Consider the following 25,221-nt stretch of genomic DNA (forward strand, 5'->3'; position numbering starts at 1 on the left):
CGCATGCCTTAAGTTAAGGTACTTAAGGCATGCGATGGATGTGATTTTGCTGTCAATTACCAGCTTTAATTGCCGGTAAAGAGAAAATCACGTTGATCGCATCCATCGCAATGGCACGCGATGCGACCGACACGATCAACGCGATTTTCCCATAGAGAACAATGTTAAATGAGTTTTAAAGTTAAAATCGCGTTGATCGATCGCGATCAACGCGATTTTACATAGGGAACAATGGGAAATGGGCCAATATGGCCAATTTCTCATTGTATATGCCGCCTCATGGGTATTAAGTATGCTTAATGCCCCCCCATTGTTAACGCCACCCCACTATTGACGCCAACCTGAAGCGTGGCGAGCCCCGCGAGGGGACGCGTATACCTGTGAAGTTACGCGCTCGCCACGCTTCGGGCTCGGTGGCTCGCCACACTTTATAAAATCAACTCCACGCCGACGTCGATAGTGGGGGTATGTAAAGGTCGGAAGACACGTACTACCGCCGCTTGCCACGCTTCGTGTTGGCGTCAATAGTGGGGTGGCGTTAACAATGGAGGGCCATTTCACTCGAGGGGGGGTTTGCAATGAAAATGGGGGGTTTGGGGGCTTTTTACATTGAAATCAATGTAAAATTGATTCCAATGCAAAAATCGCGTTGATCGCATGGCATGCGATGCGATCGACGCGATTTTTGCGGCCGCGATCAATACAATCAAAATAATCGTGGGCGCCGTGCTAGGAAACAAGTACCCAATATAATATATAATAAGAGGTTGTTGGTATATCATTGGCCAGTGATATTGGCCTGCCCACCAATCGTCCAGGTCACCTCTTGAAGAGCAGGTCCCTAACACTATGGGGTCACCACCTGGGATGCAGGGAACCCCGAAACATGATCCAGCTAAGGACCCCCCAGGGCATCACTATAAAGAATAATGATAGTAAAGTGGTAAAATTATAAGTATGAAGGTCCCTACAATATGTTTGGAGGTAGAGAGTGTGTGGAAAAAAAATTATACAAAATGATATAAAAAGTGACTTTGTATTTAAGTTGTGATGCCCTGAGACAGTCCAGCCAGAGCAGCCGGGGGGCCTATGCCCAGATGCCAACCCCAAATTTTCTGACACTATATACAAATAAATAGAACTTACTTGGAATTATGCCTTTTGCCCCTTTCCCACTGCAGCTAAAAAACGGTAAATTGACGATTTTCAGCGCAATTTACCATTTTAAGGCTGCAGTGGGAAAGTGACAGAGTTGAAATACCGTTTAAAGTTAAATGGTATTTCAACACGTTTTTAAAGCAGAGTCCTACACGGCTAAATAACGTTTAAGAGGCAGTGGGAATGCCTCTTAAACGTTATTTAGCCTCCAGGCAGTCCCAGTGCCTGATGAAACCTAGCAGTTCTCACTTTGTGCATGTGTAATGTGTGCACGTGCATAATAATGAGCCGGTAATTACATATGCGCATATGTAATGAGCAGCTCATTAGTATGCACGTGCACTCATTACATATGCGCAAAGTGAGAACTACTAGGTCTCATCAGGCACTGGGACTGCCTGGACCCTGCATGGACCCCCGCTGCCCACAGGTAAGTACAAGGGGAGGAGAGGTGGGGGCACAGGGCAGGTACGGGGGTTAGGCACTATTTACACTGGGGGGGGGGGTTAGGCACTCTTTACACTGGGGGAAGGGGGGTTAGGCACTCTACATTTTACACGGTTCACTGCAATGGGAATGGTACTTAAATGGTATTTAAAACGGTAATCTGCTGCAGTGGGAATGCTAATACCGTTTTAAATACCATTTAAGATTACCAGTACTTTAAACTGGTCTGCAGTGGGAAAGCAGCATAAGTCTCAGTGCAGTCCATGCAGGTTCCCTGCTTAAACAAATAGAGGGTGGTGGGGGAGGGGTGCCAATCTAGATGAGGCATTCTCAAACCTCAGGTGTTTATTTCTACACATATACATAGTAGGGAAAAGTGGCTCTAAATTGCACACCCCACACAGATATACATAGGCAGGACTCCTAGGCATATATACTCCTAACCTTAGTTATCACATATAAAACCAGGCAGGGTAGCAAAGTCCAACCATCCCCCCCGTGGTCAGCTGACATATGTTTAATAAACACAGGTCTCGCTGGATTAATGCTGCTCAGCAAAATCATTCCTGCGCAGAGCCTGGGGATGTGGCTGCCCTGTGGGAGAGAGGTCCGTGGTCCTATATGGCGGGCAACACCGCTCCTCAGGGCACAGCCCGGCCATGTAATGTTAAAGCTGGAAGCCTATGTATGACGGCTCCCAGTAATCGCGGGGTGCCGCAAGTGCTGGAGAGGGTGGTAATTGATGGGTTTCAGTACACATCCTGGGGGGGGGTGTTTGCCCTTTGATCGCTGAGGGATAGGGGCATGTGATGCTGAAGTGGTAGTTGCAGGTAGAGGGGTGCTGCTGGCAGATCCAGCAAGCTCTTTGCTCATATGCAGAACGCTGGCGTGTGGATGCACGGATGACGTAATCACGTCAGCCGCGCATTGTATTACTGGGAACGCTTAGCCTCTCTTTGCTTGAGACGCTCAGGGTTCAGAAGCTGATTTACTTCAGGTTATGATTGCGATCTACCTGCAGGAGCTCTGCGAGCTACCGGTAGATCGCGATCGATGTTTTGCCCACTCCTGTTATAGACTATCATTGCTTAGTCAAAATCGCTTAGTCAAAATCTCCAGGGCATCTAGCCAAAATCTCTCCCAAAATTGCTTAGTCAAAATTGTCCATTAGTCAAAATCTCCCCGTGTGTACACCCCTTTAGAGCACATCAGTTCGGGAATTTCCTTAGCGGTCACTGATATAGAATTGCGGGATCTATACACCCATAAACACTGGGTGGTTTTGAACTGAAAGAAGCTCACTTTTACCATTTCTGTTCAAAAGCCGCATGGTGTACATGGCTGGTGGTGAGTGCTGATCGCCGGCCGCTGCCACTCATCTGCTGGTATTACCAGCAGATTATTTTTTAGTTATTAAAAGTTTCTTGTATAGCATATACATATTCCACAGCGCTTTACAGAAATTATAGTTGAACATTCACATCAGTCCCTGCCCCAGTGGAGTTTATAATCTATGTTCCCTACCACATGTACACGCACACACAGACATTCTAGGGTTAATTTTGTTGGAAGCAAATTGACCTACCAGTATATTTTTGGATTGTGTGAGGAAACCGGAGTAAACCTACGCAAACATGGGGATAATATAGAAACTCTGCACAGTTAGGGCCATGTTGGATATCGAACCCATGACCTCAGCGCTTTAACAGTTTCTTATATAGCGCACACATATTCCACAGTGCTGTACAGAGAATATTTGAAAATTTACAGTAGTCCCTGCCCCAGTGGAGCGTACAATCTATATTCCCTACCACATGTACACACAGACATTCTAGGGTTAATTTTGTTGAACGCCAATTAGACTACCAGTATATTTTTGGATTGTGAGAGGAAAACCGGAGTAAAACCATGGAAGCACGGTCCATGGTGGGAATCGAACCCATGACCTCAACGCTGTGAGGCAGTAATGCTAACCATTACATCAACCGTCATGCCCCAAGATGAGCTGCGGGGTGTATGGCTTTCCATAGCTTCCTGCTATGGAAAGGAGTCCACCCCCACAAAAAAAATCGCATGGACGGATGGATATCGCTGAGCGATTTTCAGCCCAGCAATTTTTAACATTGCTGTGTATACATGCTGGGCAAAAATGCCCAGTGTGTATGCACCTCTAGCCCTGTACACACGGGTGATGGGGGAACCTGTGGTGAGTGAAGGGCTAATGGGGTGATTTGGATTGACTTGCTAAGCAGCAAAAGTTCGCTGCTTATTGAGCCATGTTACACCACCCGCATGAATGCCCCCACCCCCGTTTCCCCTTGCAACCGTACAGAAGATACATCCCCTTGCATGTTACCGAAGCACAATCATTCATTGGTTGCCGACCATGAAATGATTTCTCCTGCCTGTCTGAACTGACTTTTATTTGCGGGCACCTGGGACGAAGACGGGGTGGGCGGCTGACCTCAGCCGTCTCCCCCCAGCGGGCATCGTGCCACCTGCTAACCCATGAGAACACCCATAAAATGCTGGGTGTTCCCATGGCCCTGCGCAGCCCCTGGTACTCCCCGCTGCAGACAGACAGGCGAGTGAGTGACCAAGGGGGTCAGGGGCCAAATTTCAATCACTATGTGTGATACAGAATCGGCCCATGATGTGTACAGAGCGGGGCTTTGCCTATTGTTTATTAGCAAAGCCCCGTGATCTGGCAGGATAAAGCACTGACTTTCTGATGCCCGGGGCTATATGCAAGGAGCAATCAGTGCTCCATTTGGAAAATTGGGTAAAAATTGCCCCGTGTGTATGCCCCTTTAAACCTTGGGTGGAGACACCAGAATATTGGCTTGTGTTGCAGTATGTTTGAAAAAAAAATGTCAGGAGCTGATATTTCTCTCAAAGGCTTAGTACATATGTCTGCGTCATAGTTTCCTCTCATCGGATTTGCATACATCTCTGAATCTTACCCTAATTGCGGAGATCACTTTGTGCTAATGAGTATGCAAATAACACCAAAGTGGAGGCATTTTGCATGTTATACCCCTTTTCTACCGACTAAAAAAGTTTTTGCACATGAACTCGCGTCTAACTGGGATTTTTTGCAGTAGAAATGATGATTAGGTAAAATCCTGGGTAAAGTGAGCCAGGGTTTTTACCTGTGGCAGGAGTAGGTTTTTTAGTGGTTCTGCTCATTTCCCAGAATTTTCGGCCAGGAGAGGCTGTCCACTGCGCACGCGCCTCCTTGCTGCCCATCCCAGGTTGCCTGCCGCACCGGAATTGGAAAAAAAAACTTTCTCTATGCAGCAATTTCTGCCACACTGGAGCTTGTAGTGTGCTTCCTATACATGGGGTGTCATGTCTGGTGGTGGTGTCACCAGGAAGAGGGAGAGATTACAGCAGTGGTTCCCAACCCTGGTCCTCAAGTACCCTCAACAGTGCACGTTTTCCAGGTCACCCGGCAGGTGCACTCATTCTTCAGTCACATTTTAAAAGATCCACAGGTGGAGCTAATTATTTAAATGGCTCCCTTCTGGTAATGCTCAGCATGGGGCCGACAGGTACAAGCTGATTTTGCAGACAAGTGAATCTCGTGCGTCTGATGCTGACTTATTAGCCATTGTAGTGTTCCTTCTAGGAACAGGGGCGGGCAGGGCATCGCTGCACGGGGCAGTGTCAAGAGGGCGGACTGGGCCCGCCGACGTCGCAAAAGGGGCGTGCCCGGGCCGCGATGAAAAGGGGCAGGCCCGGCCACCCCGAAGGCTCTCCACTGCCGGGGAAGCACCGGGCACCGCTATATACTGCGGCTCCGGGCTTCCCCGTTATCACAATAAGAGTAGAAGGCAGGCTGTTTTAGCGGGGCACTGCCAGAGGGGCAGGGCGCATTTTGCCCTTTAAAAATCAGGCGCCCCACTAAAACAGCCTAGCGGGAACACTATATTGTCACACAGCATAGCTGGAGCCTTGCCAATGTACTTCCAGTTCCTGTACACTGGCTTAGATAGCTATCTAATTATGTAGATCATGTGAGTGCCACAATGTTGGACAGAGAGGCATTTGCTCCTTCCCCCATGATGTATTGCTGTGACAATGCAATTTACAGGTCCTTAGGCCTATAAGGAACTCGTATCTACTCTAGCTTATATCTGAATTGGTCTACGATGCTACCCTGCTTGCTAGCATGTTTTTTTCCAGGATTTGCAACCTTGGTTTATAGAGTTTCAGTTTAGACAGACCGATAGAGAAAAAAAGAAGGGAGGTGAGACACAGACCTTCCTGCATTGAAATCAGAAGACCCTTTGGAACCAGCAGTGACAACAATGTAAAGTGTAAACTTGTAATGATTGAACTCCAAGGAATATTATAATTTTAGGAAAATAGAAATTCTTCTACAAGGTTCAAGCCTATGTCAACAATGGCCACTAGGTGTCAATGATAGAATGGGAATGAATATGCAAAAAACAGCTTTAAGTTACTAAAGATGCTATTTATATTAAATTCAAGTTACCATTTGGCAATTTAGTGAAATCATAATGAAAGAAAGCAGTGATCTCTGTAAAAGTATTAGCAATTGGCAAGATGCAACTAGTGACAGAGCAGGCATCCCCAAACATTTGTAAAGTGCAACGGAATCTGCTGCGCTATATTAGAAACTGTAAATAAATAAATAATTGTTATAGTCACAGTGGTGTAGTCTAATAAAGAAGGCAGTAGTTGAAATGCAACATCTTTATTAACATGAGAGGACTTTGGTGAGTGTGGGTCGACAGTAAAAAGGTGGACAGTCATTAGATTGACCACTATTGGTCAACAGGCCAAAGGTCGACATGAAAAAGGTCATATTTGCTTTTCTTTTGTCCTTGCCAACAAATGTTGAAATAGACACCATACAAGTGTAACACGTCTCCTCACATAGCTTGCTTCGCTTGCCGTGCTTCGAGCAAGCTGTTTTTTTTTAAATCATGAAAAACTCATGTTGCCCTTTTCCATGTTGACCTTTTGCATGTGTCAACCTTTTTTCTATGTCGACCTAATGCATGTTGACCTTTTTTGTTGTGTTGACCTTTGGCCTGTCAACCTAATGACTATTGACCTTTTCAATGACGGCCATACAATCACATCCAAATTATGCAAAGAGTCTGAGAAAAAGTACAGAGGCAAAAAGAACTGCGTTGGCCAACAGAGGAGGCTCACTCGAGTGCCCGCTTCAGGCAGGTGAAGAACAATCAAAGATGCCAATAGCCTCATCTGGTTACAATTTGTGACTTACCAGTATATTTTTGGATTGTGGGAGAAAACTGGAATACTTGGTGGAAACCCACACAAGCACAGGGAGAATATACTAACTCCCACACAGGGCCATGGTGGGAATGAAACCCATGACCTCAGCGCTGTGAGGCAGTAATGCTAACCATTACACCATCTGTGCTGCCTCATTTGTTGACTGCATTCCAACTCCAGGTGTGCACTCTGCATGCATTAGGGTTAAAAGACTGCAGTCCCCACTCAGAGAAGAACCTGGGGCAGGGCAGGGCAGTTACAACACAGACCCGGAAATAAGCTGTAGCATACACATAAACTACATGCAGGGCAATGATAAGCCCTATAATGGTTTATTGGGCTTCTCTAACAAATACTAAAGAAAAAGCCAGGAAAGGAAGTGGTAGATGTACTGGGATGCAGTTAAAATCCCGGCGGTCGGGATCCCGGCATTCAGAATCCCGACGCCGAAATCCCGACCGCCGAAATCCCGACACTTTCTCCCTCCGTGGGTGTCCACGACACCCCTGGAGGGAGAATAGATTAGCGTGCCGAGCATAGCGAGGCACTGGGCCCGCAAGGGGGGATGATCCACGTCCCCCCCTTGTCGGGATTTTGAATGCCGGGATCCCGACCGCCGGGATTTCATACTGAATCCGATGTACGCTCAGCACACTAATTTATTCTCCCTCTATGGGTGTCGTGGATACCCATAGAGGGAGAAAGTGTTCGGATTTCGGTGGTCGGGATTTTGAACGCTGGGATTCCGACCGCCGGGATTATAACTGCATCCCGATGTATGCCCAGGGTTCAGATCAGCAGCTTCGACATTTCTCAAAGGTACGTTTTTGCTCTAATTGCCCCCTTATCGGATTCGATGCGTGGTCCCATGCACATCAGATTGGACCCGGAGATCATATGTGCTGCACATATGATTTACATGTCAGAGCCCCTCCCGGCAGCAGAGATCAGGGATCGCATGAAAGACATTGCATGCAGAAAGGCTGCATGCGATACGCCGGGAGGGGCATTGTATGCAACTTCTCCGAGGGGAGAAGTTACATAGTGTATGGGCACCTTTAAAGGACAAACCCAGAGCCCAGATAAAAAGCTCAGTTGTAAACATGCAAAGCTAGGATCAGAGATAAGTAAAGGCCCCCATCCACTAGGCAGATTTGGCCTGATTTCGTCAGATTCAGATGCACCTGACACCAATCTGACAAAAAAAAGACCAAATGTGAACTCCCTCATATCAGATGTGCGGCTGACCAACAAATCTTAAGGCCCATATACACTATGTGATTTGGGCCCGATTTCACCCGACTCGGATGGATCGGGCCGTGAAATCGGCCCAAATCACATGTGCAGACATCCCTTCCGACCCGATGCGCGGTCCTGTCCGCAACTTGTCCGATTCGGGAGGTCTGACAAATCTTATGTGCAGCCTGGAGGCGCAGTGGCGCAAGCAGGGGGGGTGTCTGAGTACCCAGACCCCCCCAGGAATCTAAGGGCCTTAAACTGAAAGCTGAGGGTTCTCTCTTTCCATGGGTACAAGCATTTTAATAATCGGCCATAGCGAACCGGAGATATCTGACTTCAAATCAGTGGTCCCCATCCAAGCCTGTTAATTGCTCTTTCCAGTCAGATATTTCAGTTCTGTCTTACTTACAGTTTTCTGATGGTATATTCCAAAAGCTGGGACTCTCCCCCTTTGATGGACACTAGCAGCTTGTCTCTACTGTTCCCAGAACCAGAGATATCAGTCTTCCAGCAGCTGGTTACTGCTCCAGCTCCACACACCTGGTATGTAGTTTTATATACTCGTTGGCGGATTGCTCTGCCTCCTGAATTCTGATCCCCTAGTCCCCAGTAGCATTTAGTAGGTGGGATTCTCTAGTTTTTAATTCCATTCAAGCTAAGAAATCTAGTTCCGGGAACTGGAGATATCTGCAGTCAAACAAGCTGTCCTCCCACTAGAAAATTATGAATAATAAGCCCACTCCACTATACACTCCTCCTCTGCATATTAAACATCCTCTACCACCCTGGAAGTTATGTATCAGGACCCCTTCATTCAGCCCAATGCCCCCTTCTCCCACCCCATCTCCCACCAACTGTGCAGTAAAGGGGTAATTAGTGGAAATTACTGATCCAGGCCCTACATGCTAAGCGGTTAATATAATACCCCCCATCCCTACCGCTGGAGGATCGGTAGGTGCCCCAATACATTGCTATGCCCAGGGATCTACACTGCTGTTATGCATATATATATATATATATATATATATATATATATGCATATGGATGCTGCAGGATGCACGTCCCCCATTGATATTAATGGGAGCCGGGTCGGATGACCCGGCGTACCCATTTACACCGCCCTCTACCCAGGTCCTAGCCGTGTTCCAGGTCAGGATCTGGGTAGAAGTCCCGTGTAAAGGGACACGCCGAAGACCTGGGGTTTTGAGGCGGTGTAAAAGGGGTATAAGATATGCTTTTTGCTGTGAAACCAATGCAAAATGTGTTCTAACAAATTATAATGGTAGGACCAGGGGCGTAACTAGACTTGGTGGGCCCCATAGCAAAATTTTGAAGGGGCCCCCCTTCTACAGGGAGCGGAGGTACACAGGTATAGTGCGGGTATAGGGTGACACATGCACAGGTTGATTGGGGGTATAAGGCATCACAAAACATAGGGATAGGAGGGTACATGGTGTCACACACACACACGGGTAGGGGGTGTACAGTGTCACATACAGTGAGGAGGGGGTTATAGGGTGTCACACACACACGGGGAAGGGGGTGTACAGTGTCACATACAGTGAGGAGGAGGTTATAGGGAGTAACACACACATGGATAGGGGGTGTACAGTGTCACACAAGGTGGGGACAGCGGGGAAGCACAGGGTGTCACACAGAAGGGAAGGGGTTACACAGCTGGGAGGTGGTTTCTGGGTGTCACACACACACACACACACACAAATGAGGTAGCAGTTGTACACCTATAGTCATTTGGCAGACCACCAGCACGCTTACAGTAGTAGGGGCAGTCAGCTATTACTTGTGGGGAAAGTACACACACACACACACAGGAAGCCCCTCTATCCTAACTCAGATAAAATCAAGGTGCTAAAGTATGTCCAGATTATAAACATTTAAAAATCCTATTAGTGTCAGTGACATGAACACACTGCTTGCTTCACTTGGATTGAGAGAGATTAATTGAGTGAAGGTGTAAACTAGAGAGAAGGAAGAACTAGGAAGGGAGTTGAGAGAAAGTTACCTTATAACAGCAGCCCTGAGCAAGTCAGCCAGAGAGGTCTCTGATGGGGCGGGGCCTCCCCGGCATTAAGCCCCGCCCCCTAAATGTCCGCGAATTGCGTCTCGGACAGAAGCCCGAAGCGAGGCCTGCCACCTAACAGTGACAGGCTAGTGAAAACTTTGTGGGGGTCGGGGTAGGGCGCCGCTGCTACATCCTCCGCGGCTGCTGCTGCTTTTAACAGTAGCCGGGAGGTGCTGGCTCTGCTCCGGCAGGTAAGACACTGGGCGGTATTCAATGAGCCTGATTCGCCATGTTTTTATGGCGAATTTGTGCTGTTTGGCGAATTTTTGACAAAAACGGTGAATCACCCTATTCAATGACCACATGGCGAATACATTTGAAGGGTTTTTTCGCCATGATTCACCGAGTAGGAATCGCTATCTTTTTATGGAGAAGTGGAATGTGAACTTTTAAAATAAAGTGTTTTGTTTTTTACATTTGGTGTAAAAAAATCAGGAATTTTATTCTGAGGAGGGGCATGCTACTTTTATTCATGTGCTGTAAGCACATGAATATATATTTAATTTTAAAAAATATATTTTTTTTTTTATTTTTTTTTTACACAGCAGCCAGCAGGGGGCGCCGGAGCCGAGCCGCTCATTACATATTCATATATTCACTGCACCCGATGTTACGATCGGGTATAGTGAATATACACTCCCCTGCTGGCACCCCCGGGGGGCAGCCTGTGCTGCCTGGCACCCGGGGAGCCCACCTGCCCCCACAAACGTTCTGGGCCAGGCAAGAGAGACTTCCATCTCTCTGCCTGGCACCGTCCTCAGGCTCCCTGCGGCAATCGCCGCAGGAGCTCATATTCGCCAGTCAGGGGCAGCGAGCCCCTGACACGTTGAATACCGGAGCCCGCTGGCTCCGGAACGTGGCGAATGTGCAGCGAATCCTAAAAAGGATTCGCTGCACCTCGCAGGTATTCACATTGAATACCGCCCCAAGTGTTAAGCTTTGAGGGCAGACTACAGTGTGTGCAGGGGGAGCTGCGGGCCCTGGAAACAGCTCGGGCCCCATAGCAGCTGCACCCCCTGCACCCACGGTAGTTACGCACTGGGTAGGACTTAACGTTTCAGAAAACCATCTTACAGCTATAATTTTTTCTTAAATAAAAAGTATAATAAATATAATTATAAACAAGTTTAGTAAATAAAAAAATGGAGACCAATGTACTGTGCTATGGAACCCCTGTGGCTTCTTTTAAATAATAATAAAAATAATATAACAATACAAAGAAATGTTTCTGTCCAAAATAATTTATGTTCTAATATAATGAATCCTGCTTTCAGGAGAATATTATTTCCTTCTCCACTTGACAGCAGTCACTTTGTATTTACAATTTGCATTAGTTTCCATTACAGAGTTTTGGTAAAAGACTGACATGTTCCACAGGTGGCAAACCTGCATTAAAATACAGCTTGAAGCCAGGCTAACATGGACTGTGACTATTGTTTATTAACAAGATTTTACAACAGCGGTTTTCCATGTTGTACGTAATCTTAAGGAATGTCTTTGTCTGACAGTTCAGTTAATAAGTTCCTTGTCTTAAAATAGCTTGTTTGTAGTGAAGGTGAAATGTGCAGATATTATTAGATGCTTACTGGTTTATTATTATCTTGACTTCGATACCATTTCTTTTTCCACTGAAAAGGTGTATTTATCTCTAAGTAGATAGTAGTGTACTTTAAGTGACTTACAGTATGTGTGAATTCTGTTTTACAGCAAACAATTTATTTCTATGGGAAAAGTAAAGCAGGTTATGGCTGCAGGGGATGGGATGGGGATGATGCCGGCGGTCAGAAGAGCTTTTCGATAAGTACGCTAACCCTCCCTACCTGCAGCCAAACCATAACCCTCCATACTAAGTGCCTAATCCTAACAATACTCCCTTATACCCCTTTCACACCAGCCTAAATTCCTGGGTTGGGCCCGGGAACAAACCGCGACCAGCGCTGGTGTAAAAGCTTCCCAGTCCGAAATTGTTCCCGGGATTTCAACCCGGGTTCCTGTACGGGAACCTGCTGCTGCTGCCATGCCGCCGCCCGTCGCTCTCCATCGCTTTGGGGACACAGAGCTGCTGGGTGACCACCCCCCCCCCCCCCCCCCCCCCCCCGCCTGCTGCTGCTGTTACACAGATCTGCTGGGTTCCCCCGTCGCTCTGGGAACACGGAGCTGCCGGGTGCCGCCCTCCCCCCAACTGCTGGTACACGGAGCTGCTGGGTGCCCTTGTGTGTGCTGCCCGTCGCTATGGGGACACGCCCCCGACTCCCACTTCCCGCCCTATATCTCCCCCCTCACACCAGAAAATGCAGGGACTAGGATGGTGTGAAAGGGTCCAACCTAGGAATGTCCTTGCATGATACGAGGACCATATTCCCGGGTAAGTCCCTGCATTTTCTGGTGTAAAAGGGGTATTAGTGTAACTAGGATAGAGCGGAGTATGCCACTGCACACAGCGCTGCAGAGTAGGAGGGCAATGTTGACATCGCTTGTCAGCTATCTGTTTTAATTACTCTCACTTATGGATTTCCTCATTGAGGCCTCACTGGCTCCTCTAGGCACATGCAAGAGCATGTGAGTCTCACAAGATCTCATATGCAGTAGAGATGAGCGGCGGGCACTTTTTTCGGGTTTTGGTTTTGGATCTGGATCTCCCTTCGTGTTTTGGATCTGGATTGGTTTTGGCAAAACCACCCTTGCGGGTTTTGGTTTTGGATCTGGATTTTTTTTGGAAAAATGCTAACAATTGCTAAAATAACAGAATTTGGGCCTGTTTTTGCCCCTAAAGTGTTATTAAGCTCAATAACATTAGTTTCCACTCATTTCTAGTCAATTTCGATCACTTCACAGCTCATAAAATAGTTTTCATTTACTGTAGTTGGATCAATTTCCCCTGTATGAGTTTCCTGTGCAGCCGCCGGTCTGTGCAGAGACTGACTTCTAACCTGCGGCAAGTGTTTATCTGTTCTGATCAGTTTAAAATCTAATAAGACCCTTATCTGTCGTGATCAGGTTGATGAACTCTGGAAACATTACCAGTTGCCTCCTCATCCATCACCTAATGGGTGGAGGGAAGGGGGGTAATTGGTGGCAGATAACCGAGTTCCTCCACCTCTCTAAGGGGTTTATTCTAGTTCATTCTTTCTGACAAAATCCTTCTTAGATGGACAAAACCATGTGCACTGCAGGGGGGCAGATGTAACATGTGCAGAGAGAATTAGATTTGGGTGAGTTATTTTGTTTCTGTGCAGGGAAAATACTGACTGCATGATTTTACACTTCAATATAGATCTCACTTTGAAGAAAAACCCCACCCAAATCTAATTCTCTCTGCACAAGTTACATCTGCCCCACCCGCAGTGCACATGGTTTTGTCCATCTAAGAAGGATTTTGTCAGAAAGAATGGACTAGAATAAGGCCCTAAGACCCCTGGTTTGGAGATCCCTATCTAGTCTACCCTTATAGACCCCTATCTAGGTTGTGAGGTCTATCAGTCTGCGACATCTGTCACCCAATTTACCGCTAAGGTTAATTCGTTTGATAAGACTGGCTAGGCGTGTGTTCCCTTACCTCCCTCACCACTTCACAACTTTACGTGTGTCCCTCCCGAAGCCGCACACTCGGTCTAATTGGATGACCATCCCCAGTTGTTTGGACTTCCTCTCCCCACCATTCATCCATCATATCCCCAAAAAAATATTTATTGCTCCAAAGAGCCAAAAAAAGACGAAAAAAGAGCAAGAAAAAGATTTGCTGGGGCTCTCCCACCCAGCCATCCATCCTGGACATCCCATCCAAAAAAGAAGTACGATAGGAATGGATAAGACCATGGATGTCCATGAGGAAATATTTTCGCTGGACACAGGATATATGCCGTCACACAATGGTTACATGTCACACTGGACACAGGATATATGTCGTCACACTGGACACTGGATATATGTCGTCACACTGGACACTGGATATATGTCGTCACACTGGACACTGGATATATGTCGTCACACTGGACACAGGATATATGTCCTCACACTGGACAATGGATATATGTCACGCTGGACACAGGATATATGCCATCACACAATGGTTATATGTCACACTGGACACTGGATATATGTCGTCACACTGGACACTGGATATATGTCGTCACACTGGACACAGGATATATGTCGTCACACTGGACAATGGATATATGTCACGCTGGACACAGGATATATGCCGTCACACAATGGTTAGATGTCACACTGGACACTGGATATATGTAGTCACACTGGACACAGGATATATGTCGTCACACTGGACAATGGATATATGTCATGCTGGACACAGGATATATGCCGTCACACAATGGTTAGATGTCACATTGGACACTGGATATATGTAGTCACACTGGACACAGGATATATGTCGTCACACTGGACAATGGATATATGCTGTCACACAATGGTTAGATGTCACACTGGACACTGGATATATGTCGTCACACTGGACACAGGATATATGTCGTCACACTGGACAATGGATATATCTGTCACACTGGACACTGGATATATGTCGTCACACTGGACACAGGATATATGTCGTGACTCGTGACACTGGACAATGGATATAGGCCGTCACACTGGACACAGCCCCTTGTATTACTGCAGCCCAGCGGCGTAGCTTTGTTTGGGGCGCCCCCCCGCCGTTAATGGGGGGGCGCCCCCCCCCTCCCCGTCCGTCCGCCCCCCCGTGCCTGCCCCGTGCCCCCTCCCCCCATTGCCGTATGCTTACCTGTTCGCGCGTCCTTGCTCCCCTCCTATCTTCAATAAATTCTATGCAGACTGACCACGATAAAATGGCCGCCCCCATACCGCAGACAGTTTCAGAGAACAGTCTGCTTTATGGGGCGGCCATTTTATCGTGGTCCGTCTCCATAGCATTGATTGAAGCCAGGAGGGGAGCCGGGACACGCGGACAGGTAAGCATGTGGGGTATGGGGGGCGGGGGGATTACTATAGCACCGCAGCCCCCCCGGCGCCCCCATATGCACAGCGCCCCCCCGCGACTGCGGGGACTGCCGTGCTATAGTTACGCCACTGCTGCAGCCCCTGTACACAGTTTACTATTTAGCAGCACTGCAGCCCCTGCGTGTGAGCACTGCAGTACTGAGTTAGTTAAATCACACAACACAGGGCTTAGGGCTAAATAAATCACAACAGGGCACGGGCCACAGGACAGCCCCTGGACAGTGGACACTGCAGCCCCTGCGTGTGAGCACTGCAGCACCTAGTTAGTTAAATCACACTACAGGGCTCAGGCCTATAAACAGTCACTGACTCAATACAAGTCTACAACGCAGTGCACGGAGCACAGGGCAGTGAGGGCACAGGGCAGGTCATGGAGCACATGGCACAGAGCACAGCACAGGGCACACGGAGCTTCCCAACCACCCTCTTCCATCTCCAAGATTGGAGTGAAGATGGCGGGGCGCGCGTGCGTCTTTTATAAGATCCCGCTCACGTGAGAATCCGACAGCGCGATGATGACGTTTTGCCTCGTTTTCGGTCCGTAATTGAGGCGGGAACTCTCGAGCCGTCTCGGATCCTGACCCGGATCCCGAGATTTGGATCTCTCGGATCTCGGGGATCCGGGCCCGCTCATCTCTAATATGCAGCCCTTATCCAGTGGACGCTACAGCCAGAGTCAGCGCTGTCCTGCTGCAGTGTTCGGTTAACAACACCTGCAGCTGTCGATATTGATAGCTGCTGTTATTTAGTAGATAGCCCCTGTCACTGGGCTAACAGAATGTCCCTGTCACTGAGCACACTTCTCCTTCATACCTGGGGAGAAGTGGTGTCAGCGCAGATAACAGGACTGATACCGCTTCTCCCCATAACAACATTTTATACTTTTACTACACTGTCCTTTATTATAATTCAAGATGCTGGATTCAAACCCATAGCATTTCAAGTCAGATACTCTATTGCTTATTGAGCTATCAGCCTTTGCATAGAAAGCTAGGTAATTCTAACTATGTGAAGCTCACCTTTGTACTTTGTGAGTAAATTAAATTAAAAGCATCGCAGCTGAGCAGATCTATGTAATGTGTGGCTGCACACTACATATATCTGCTCAAATGCAATGCTGATTATTTTTAGTAATTTTTTTACAAAGCACAAGTAGCTTCATATCATTAAAAATCACATATTGTTTATGCAGGATTAAAAAAGCTCAATGAGTAGAGTGTTTACATGGAGTTCAACAGGTTATGGGTTTGAAGTGCATGAATGTGGTATAATAAGGATTTGTGCCCTTGTGTTTGAGTACACACATCAATTATGAAAACAAAGGAAAAGGGGAGCACCTACTAGTGTGCTAGGGGTGTTATCACACCAAGGTGAAGCAAAGTGTATATAAAAACATAACTCTGTAATAAGTATCTTTTGTCCTAAGACCACCACATGAATGACTCATGAAAGATAAAACCATTATTCTGATTCCCATGCAATGCTGCGAATTGCGTTGCATGTGCACAGCCCCCCCCCCCCCCCCCCCCCCTGGCTCACCGAGTTCCCGGCATGGCTGCGGATGGATGTTTTGCATAATCATCCATTTGCAGCCTGGGGTGCGTGGGACAAATCATTCGATGGTCGCCAACCATTTGACGTGATTTTGGAAGGTTCACACAAAACTAAGACAATCTCTTCACTGCGTGCTCCCTGTACGGGAAGAGGGCAGGCAGCTGACATCTGGTGACTATTGTTTCTTAACAGTTGCCCCCCCCTTCCTGGGCAGCCGTGTCACTTCCATGGGAACACCCAGCGTTTTCATGGGAAACACCCATGAAATGCTGGGCATTCCCATGGGTGCAGCCAGTCCACTCTATCCAGTGGCATAACTATAAAAAACTCTGCATATATCTATATATCAGGACCGCTTTTTCAGCTGCAAAATATGTATGCATGTCATGAAGCAACCTACCTAGAAAAGACCACCTATCCATGCTACTACTGGACATATTTTCTGTAAATAAGTGGCATACCTCGATTCACCCTTTTAGGCCCCACATGTGCCTTCCGCTTTTCCGGTAATATAAATATGCTGGTGTAAACAATTCTACCTTATTGCACAACCGAACATTGCATCAGAAGAACACTGTAGAAGGTTGAATTTAGGTGAAACTTACTGCTATATGTCTGTTTTTGTGTGGCAACCATGATAACACAGGCAAGAGAACCATTTGTGGGGGGGGAGGCTCTTGCACTGCTATCCATCTACTTATGAAAATAGCCTCATCACTTTCAGCACACATTTGCACCCTCACTCTCCCTTGCGCAACATATGTTTGAAAATAGATTGATTTCTGTGCACACTCAACTCTGAATAGGGTCGATAATCTGCCTTCACTCACTTGAAGCACTTAATCAGCTTACAAATACCTATTTGTCTATTTTGACTCTCTTAGTTGTTCCATGTTACATGTTTTGTCTCGAATTAATCCACATTGAAAAACTCACAAGATCCATTTACAAAATGGATTTGCATGCGTCATAACCTCTGTATGTTGCATTCGCTGTTCCTTTGCTTTTGGTTACAAGTGTATTCTACTGTATGACAGTCTGTTTATTGTAGCCTTTATACAGCACACATCTCCGTTTCCACTGAATTTGAATACATTTGCTGCATTTGAATAGGTGCATAGAGAGCTATCTATTATGCTTCTTGGAAAAGAATTGTAGCAGTTTGGCATAATGAATATACAGTAAAAGGTGTCTGTTTCCACATTTTTTTTTAAACCATAATACTATATGGTATAAGGGTTTTTGCATTAGAATGGACATAAACAATGTATATTACTTGTATTGGAGGACAGGGCCGAAACTAGGATTTTGCCACCTGGGGCAAGGCAGTAATTTGGTCCCCCTACACCTGAATGTGTCACATGTAAGTGTATGTGTATTTAAATTGGCACCAACTCTGATCCGGCACTCGGGTCACATGCCCTTGTAGGTACTGCCCTGTGGAGGAGACTATACTTCTGGAACCAAAAGTAACATTGACCATATGTATACATAGACTTTTATAAGAATGCATAAGGTAAGCTCAAGTTATAGAAAAAGAAGAAAAAAGTTGGCTCCTATACCAACAGCGTACCTCTTTTCACAAAATGACAGATCCACCTTTTTTTCTTCTTCTTAAGCTAGTTTCAGACCACAGACTCAATGGTCCGATGTAGATTATTTTTCCGTATATATATATATATATACATTTATATATATATATATATATATATATATATTTTATATAATAAATTAAGAGAGCGAGCGCTCTATAGTGCATGAATCCGTTTTTTAAAAGGATTTATTAAGGGTAACAGCAGGGTGAAACACAATGAGGGTAACGTACCAAATATAGCTGCACACACACTGCAGGTAGATCACAAAGACACGCTGTCAACACAGCGGTTGATGGAGCGGTTACACTCAGCCGGTGTTCTTAGGCGGTGATCTCAGCTGTTTGCAGCGGCAGTGGTGATGGGATCCACAGGGAAAGTCGATGACGAAACGCGTTGGGACGTGGCCTAGCGTCGTCTCTGACCAAGAGTTTTCCTGTGGATCCCATCACCGCTGCCGCTGCAAACAGCTGAGATCACCGCCTAAGAACACCGGCTGAGTGTAACCGCTCCATCAATCGCTGTGTTGACAGCGTGTCTTTGTGATCTACCTGCAGTGTGTGTGCCGCTATATTTGGTACATTACCCTCATTGTGTTTCACCCTGCTGTTACCCTTAATAAATCCTTTAAAAAAAAGGATTCATGCACTATAGAGCGCTCGCTCTCTTCATTTCTTTTTAGATTAAAACACCTGTGGATTCAGGATTGCCTTGGAGAGGCAGAGAGCTTGGAGCTGCCGGGTCTACTTTACCTGAGTGCTTACATTAGAGACTCACACATTAAAAGGACATTGTGTGGAAGGGTATTATTGTCCTTATTGGACACTGGCATTTTTCATTTTATAACTTTGCGCACTGTTGTTGTGTTTTTTTATCTATATATATATATGTGTGTGATCCTATTTATTTAAAAAAATTACCTTTAATGTTTAATAAACTTCTAATACTTTTACAGGTCCGCTTATGCAGAATTCTGTTTAACTAGTGATAGAGGGGTGTGTTATGCCTACCCAGCCAGAAAAACCACATTGTGAAGCTCATGTATTGAATACAGTAGTGAACAGGAAGAGCTTCATCAACTGTGAGAACACTCCATGCATGGAGGACTCTGAAGAGCTTCCAGCTGTAGCGGAGGAAACAGATTTTCCATTACTAATTGTAACTGCATGTGACACTGACCTAACTGTGCACCCTTCCTGCTTCTGCCCCAGCCAATCTAAATCCTCGGTGTCAGCCTTCATAGGTTTGGCATTTAGTTTTATTATTCTATTTAAAAAGAAAACTTAATGCCAATGTTTGGAAACGTAAACTTTTTAATATAAACTTATTGATAATTGTTTAGTTGGTAGGGGTTGATATAGAAATGACGAAGATTATTAATGAAAATGGAGAAAGGAGAGAGAGGCCAAAGGCAGATGGATGTAGTTAGTAACCATCATTAGACAATCACCACTTATTTAAGGGGCATACACACGTAGAGATCTGTGCTAAGCAATTTGACTAGATTTTGACTGCATGCACTGACTTAGTTAGAAATAGATATTTAATCTCTTGGAGCATACACACGGAGAGATCTGTGCTTACTTGCTAAGCAATCTAGTCAGATTGCTTAGAAAATAGCACAAATTTGCTCCGTGTGTATGCCTGTTAACTGTTCTATACAAAGCATATGTTGTAAGTAGTTGCATGAGATGTTTGTTTGATCTCCATGTGAGCTTATAGATCAGCAAGTTGAGCTATATAATAAACATAGATTTGGGAGTCACTCTGCCAACCTAGGGGCTGATTCAAAGGTGGTCGCTATAGCTAAAGTGGCTGCATCTCTGTATCTAGCGCATATGATAAAATATGCAAAAACCGCAGGAGGTGTCTTGTCTTAATCAGGCTTATGTGATTATTTGCTGTGTCCTAGGGCCCAGCATAGGAAAACAGCGGGATCGTCAGACATCTGAGTACCCCTCAGGTTGTTAAGGATATCCAGACAAATCATGCCACTGGCTTCAGCACGCCCACAAAATGGGACCCACATTTTCTCTAACGCTGACCATCTCCTCCCCAGCACACTAGCAGCATGTTCTAGTTATATACTGTGGGTTTTCCTGATATAGGAAGATTGGTGGTGTAATCCGAACACTGGAATCCTAACTGCCAGTATGCACGGAGCACTTGTGTTAGTCCGGGGCAGGGTGAGGGTAAGGGTTAGGCACTATTGAGGATTTAAGATTAGCCTGGGTGGGGGAGGGGTTAGGGTTAGGCTGCGGGGAATAGGATTAAGCACTTAGAAGGGAAAGTTAGGCTAAGGCTGCGGGACGGGGGTTTAAGCTGCAGGGTATTGTGGTTAGAGTTAGGCTGCAGATAGGGAGGTTTGGGGGTGCAGGGGAAAGGTGTGTATAGGATTCACTCCATAAGGATGCCAGCGTCGGTATTCTGTCTGCTGGCATCCTCACTGCCAGTGATTCTTAGAATAATAAACAAGATCAGTGAGAACATCATGCAGTGTACCTAGTGGCATTCATTTTTTGGTATCATTTTGGTCTGACACCATGATTGTGTATGTAAAGCAACTTGTCTAAATAAATAATGCAGTGATGCAATTTGGAGTTGTTTAGTTTCACGGCGGCCGATTTATCGGCCAATCCGATGCGATTTTTTACCTGTTCATAACCCCACTATCGACTACGCATGGACTTGATTTTATATAGTGTGGCGAGCGCAGTAATCCGCGTCCGCTCGCCACACTTCGGGCTCGCTGCGCTCGCCACACTATATAGAATCGACTCCATGCATAGTGGATAGTGGGGTTATGAACAGGTAAAAAATCGCATAGGATCGGCCGATATCGCATCCGATATATCGGCCGCCGTGAAACTAAACAAGTAACTGGAGTTTAAAACCATGATGGAAATATTCTAACTATAAGTATTGGGTACTTGTGTAGTTTCACGGTGCCAGCATGGGGCTGTAAACCTGTGTCCAGCTGCGGGGCCGTAAACTCCATGCCAACATGTATAGATCATACCCCCACTATCCACGTTGGCATGGAGGCGATTATAGATAGCGTGGCGAGCGTAACGAGCCACCAAGCCCATAGCGTGGGCGAGCGCAGCGAGCCCCACAAGGGGACACAGACGCAAGGTGCCATGCTGGCGCCGTGAAAGTACACAAGTACCAAGTATAGTGCTTCAAAATATGAATTTCGTCAAAATTGATTTCTTCTGTCCCTATTTTTCAGTCTGCAAAGAATATCTGCACAGATTTTACCAGTCTATAGTAGAAAGAAATATTGACTTTACTCCAGCTGCCATAGAGAGAGAATTAATCAACACATGCAGAGAGGCTACAGGAAAGGAAAACCGCCTGGTAAGAATAAACAAGTTTGTGTTTAAACACAAATATGTGAAAGGCTGGAGATCAAAGCACACTTGGCCAATTCACAAACTCCTATACAAAGCACATTGATCAGTAGTGGAATATGCAAACTTTCATTTTGCTATGAAAATATATGTTAAACATTGTGCATAATAATGGAAACAAAATGTTTGCTAAGGAAGGAAGGTATATATATCAGTCATACTGTAAGACACAATAACGCCACAAGGATGTAGTTTCTCAGTCATATAGCATGTAAGTTTGAAAACGTTAAAACAATTGTATATAAACTGAATAAATTATTTTTCAGTGGGACAGCAAAGAAACATTACAGTACAGCAATAAATTACTTTGAGCTTTTAATTTATTTTCACTAAACACTCAAATTATATACATATCACACTTCAATAAATGGACCATCAAATTATTATTTATTAATTTACCAACACATTCATTATTTGCTATACTGTACCTTTGAGTGCCAACATCTCTGTGAGAGATGTGCAAAATATCTGCTAAAAATGCCAGCGTCGCTCACATTTGTTATATACATTCAAATAAAAAATGTGTGAAAAAAATATCATAATTCCTTTATAAAGTAAACATTACAGGTCATGATATATTGGCTGATCCGATGCGATTTTTTACCTGTTCATAACCCCACTATCGACTACGCATAGACTTGATTTTATATAGTGTGGCGAGTGCAGTAATCCGCATCCGCTCGTCTCGCTGCGCTCGCCACACTATATAGAATCAACTCCATGCGTAGTGGATAGTGGGGTTATGAACAGGTAAAAAATCGCATCGGATCGGCCGATATCGCATCCGATATATCGGCCGCCGTGAAACTAAACAAGTAACTGGAGTTTAAAACCATGATGGAAATATTCTAACTATAAGTATCGGGTACTTGTGTAGTTTCACGGTGCCTGCATGGGGCTGTAAACCTGTGTCCAGCTGCGGGGCTGTAAACTCCATGCCAACGTGGATAGATCGTACCCCCACTGTAGCAACACGACAAGCTGCACGTGCCAACGCCGTGGCATGGCGTTGGCACGTGCAGCTTGTCGTGTTGCTACACTTTCACACCGCAAGGTGTTTATTTACTCAATGTATATCTGATGGCTGTCAAACAAGTCTTGATAAAGGCCCTGATTCGGGTCGAAACGTTGACCAGAGTGATGGCAGCATCAGGGATCGTCTATAGTGCTGATATGAACTGTACCACTGAACTTTTTATGATCTGATCTAACCACCATTGTAGTATGGAACCAAAAACATTTTAATAAATTTATATGAATTTTGGACTTTACTTTTATGTGTATGGAATTCCAACTTAAGGCTTCATAGATCTAATTATTGAAGATCTCACCAAAGGGCGCCAACCCACAACTGCTACTCACATTCCTCTTGTCCCCATCCAACAGGGGTCCGTGTGGGTCCGGCAGCCCTAGCACAGTTACTACAAAAACCAGTGGCGCGAAACGAGAGTCTGTTCCCCATATATATATATATATATATATATATATATATATATATATATATATATATATATATATACATATATACATGCACACACACACACTTGCGTCATCTCCGGCACTCTCTATAACTGGTGTATTGCCTGGAGAGATGGGGGGGATCCCACTCTCCCTGTATATATCTGTTACTGCGCTGGGTGCCCGCATCAGTGAGTAATGTAGACCAATGGAGGAGGACGCAGCACTCCAAGCAACTTGTACAAAAAGGCACTTCAAGCAGACGTTCTCAGACAGGTCATTTGAAGACCTGAAGAAATTGCCAAATAAAGGGCAATGAAACGTTGTCTGAGAAAGTTTCATTGTTGTCTGAGAAAGTCTGCATGTACAAGTCGCTTGGGGAGCTACCTCCTCCCCCATGGTCTGTTGCAACCCTGCAACAGGGTTGCAGTCAAGAAAGGACACAGCTGGCAGTTTTCAGTGTTTGTGTAAGTATTTAATGTCGCACATGAAATGAACCAACTTTACAGCAATCAAAACTTCATATGGAAAACCAAAGAAACATATTCTTCTACCAAGCACTCCATGTGTGCAATGACTCAGTGCGCCCGGACACTGACAGTCCAATACTTGGGGAACATTTTGGCATCAGTGCACTGAGCAGCAGACTGAACAAGATTTAAATCCCTTCAACTGCAATCAGCCCACTTCCTAGCTGTGGCTGTGAAGGTCTGAAAAACTGAGTCGTGTGCCTGAGAGCCTACACTTCTCTCCCTCAAGCATATCTCAGGGACCCATTCACTCTGTGTGTAGGAGCCATAGTGATAGTGATGCACAGCCCTGCGCTTTGCTTTGGCCCAGCGATTAATATCTAGCATACTGGAATAATCTAGTAATCGCCAGTATTCTAACCAGATCACTCTATCACATCTCCACGTGTGTAGGCCCCATAAGAGTGGTTTATCGCCATGGAGATAACCATAATATATTGAGGATCAGTTCATGTTCTAGTTAATCATCCCTTTAGTCCAGAAAGACATAAGGAAATATTTTCCCTGACGTGACATGACATGTCCATGACCTTTGACTGGACATGTTCATAATATATATCTAATATATATTTAAATACATTTTACTGCCATATCATTCAAAAACAGAAAACTGTACACAGCATGTAGATTACAAATGATATCTAGATAACATGGGTCTGTTATCTTCTCTAAAGCTTATATTGCAGCATTATATCGTAAAAAAATTATTTATAGCCACAGCTTATATGGAAACTTATTTATTACACAGTTAATATTTCCAATTTGTTCCTCTGTAGTCAACTTTTTTGTCCAGCCCATATTCATCATCATTCTCTCGCTCCATTGTTCAAGGGAACTATGGAGAGAGATAATGATGATGACTATGGGCTGGGGAAAAAGGTTGACTACAGAGGAGCAAATTGGAAACATGGATCTGGGCAATAATACAAGTCGCAAAGCAGGGAGCAAGTGTTTTAATCAGTACTGTATTTATCAACGCCAAAATGATCACACTAAATACTTGTAAGTTTTACAAGGGATCATGTGCTAAGCCTTAGAAATTGATAAAATGGAGAGATATAAAGTACCAACCAATCCTCTTCCATGTTACAGGCTGTGTTTGAAAAATTAGAGTAATGCTGGGTACACACTGGGCGTTTCTTGTGCCATGGAAAAATGAAACCATGCATACACACGGACCGATATAGCTCACGGTATCGGTCAGCGACATCAAACCCCCCCCCCACCCCCCTGTACACTCTGTACATGCAGATTGAGTTGCATGTACAGATGATGGGGGTCAGCAATGATATTGAGCGTGCACACTGACCAATGGTCAATATATTTATCTCTCGCCAATTTATCACTCTCCAAGGTTTAGTACATCTTCCTCACATACTTATATTTGTACAGTAATACAAAATATGCTTTTAAAGGAAATGACCAGCACATTTATAGAACACAATATAATGTGGCAGAAATGTAAGCATTTGCTATTTAAT

General features: G+C 45.3%; 1 protein-coding gene across 1 annotated transcript in view; it reads left to right on the top strand.

Annotated features, from left to right (window-relative positions):
• The window catches only part of CDNF (cerebral dopamine neurotrophic factor), a 51,876-nt gene that overhangs the window by 13,380 nt on the left and 13,275 nt on the right, over positions 1-25,221 (top strand). The window contains exon 2 of the mRNA XM_083183105.1: positions 21,572-21,699. Within this exon, the coding sequence (XP_083039231.1) occupies positions 21,572-21,699 (128 nt within the window). The remainder of the gene's footprint in view (positions 1-21,571; positions 21,700-25,221) is intronic.

Source organism: Crinia signifera, chromosome 4, assembly GCF_055691185.1.
Source record: "Crinia signifera chromosome 4, ASM5569118v1, whole genome shotgun sequence".
NCBI lineage: Eukaryota > Metazoa > Chordata > Amphibia > Anura > Myobatrachidae > Crinia > Crinia signifera.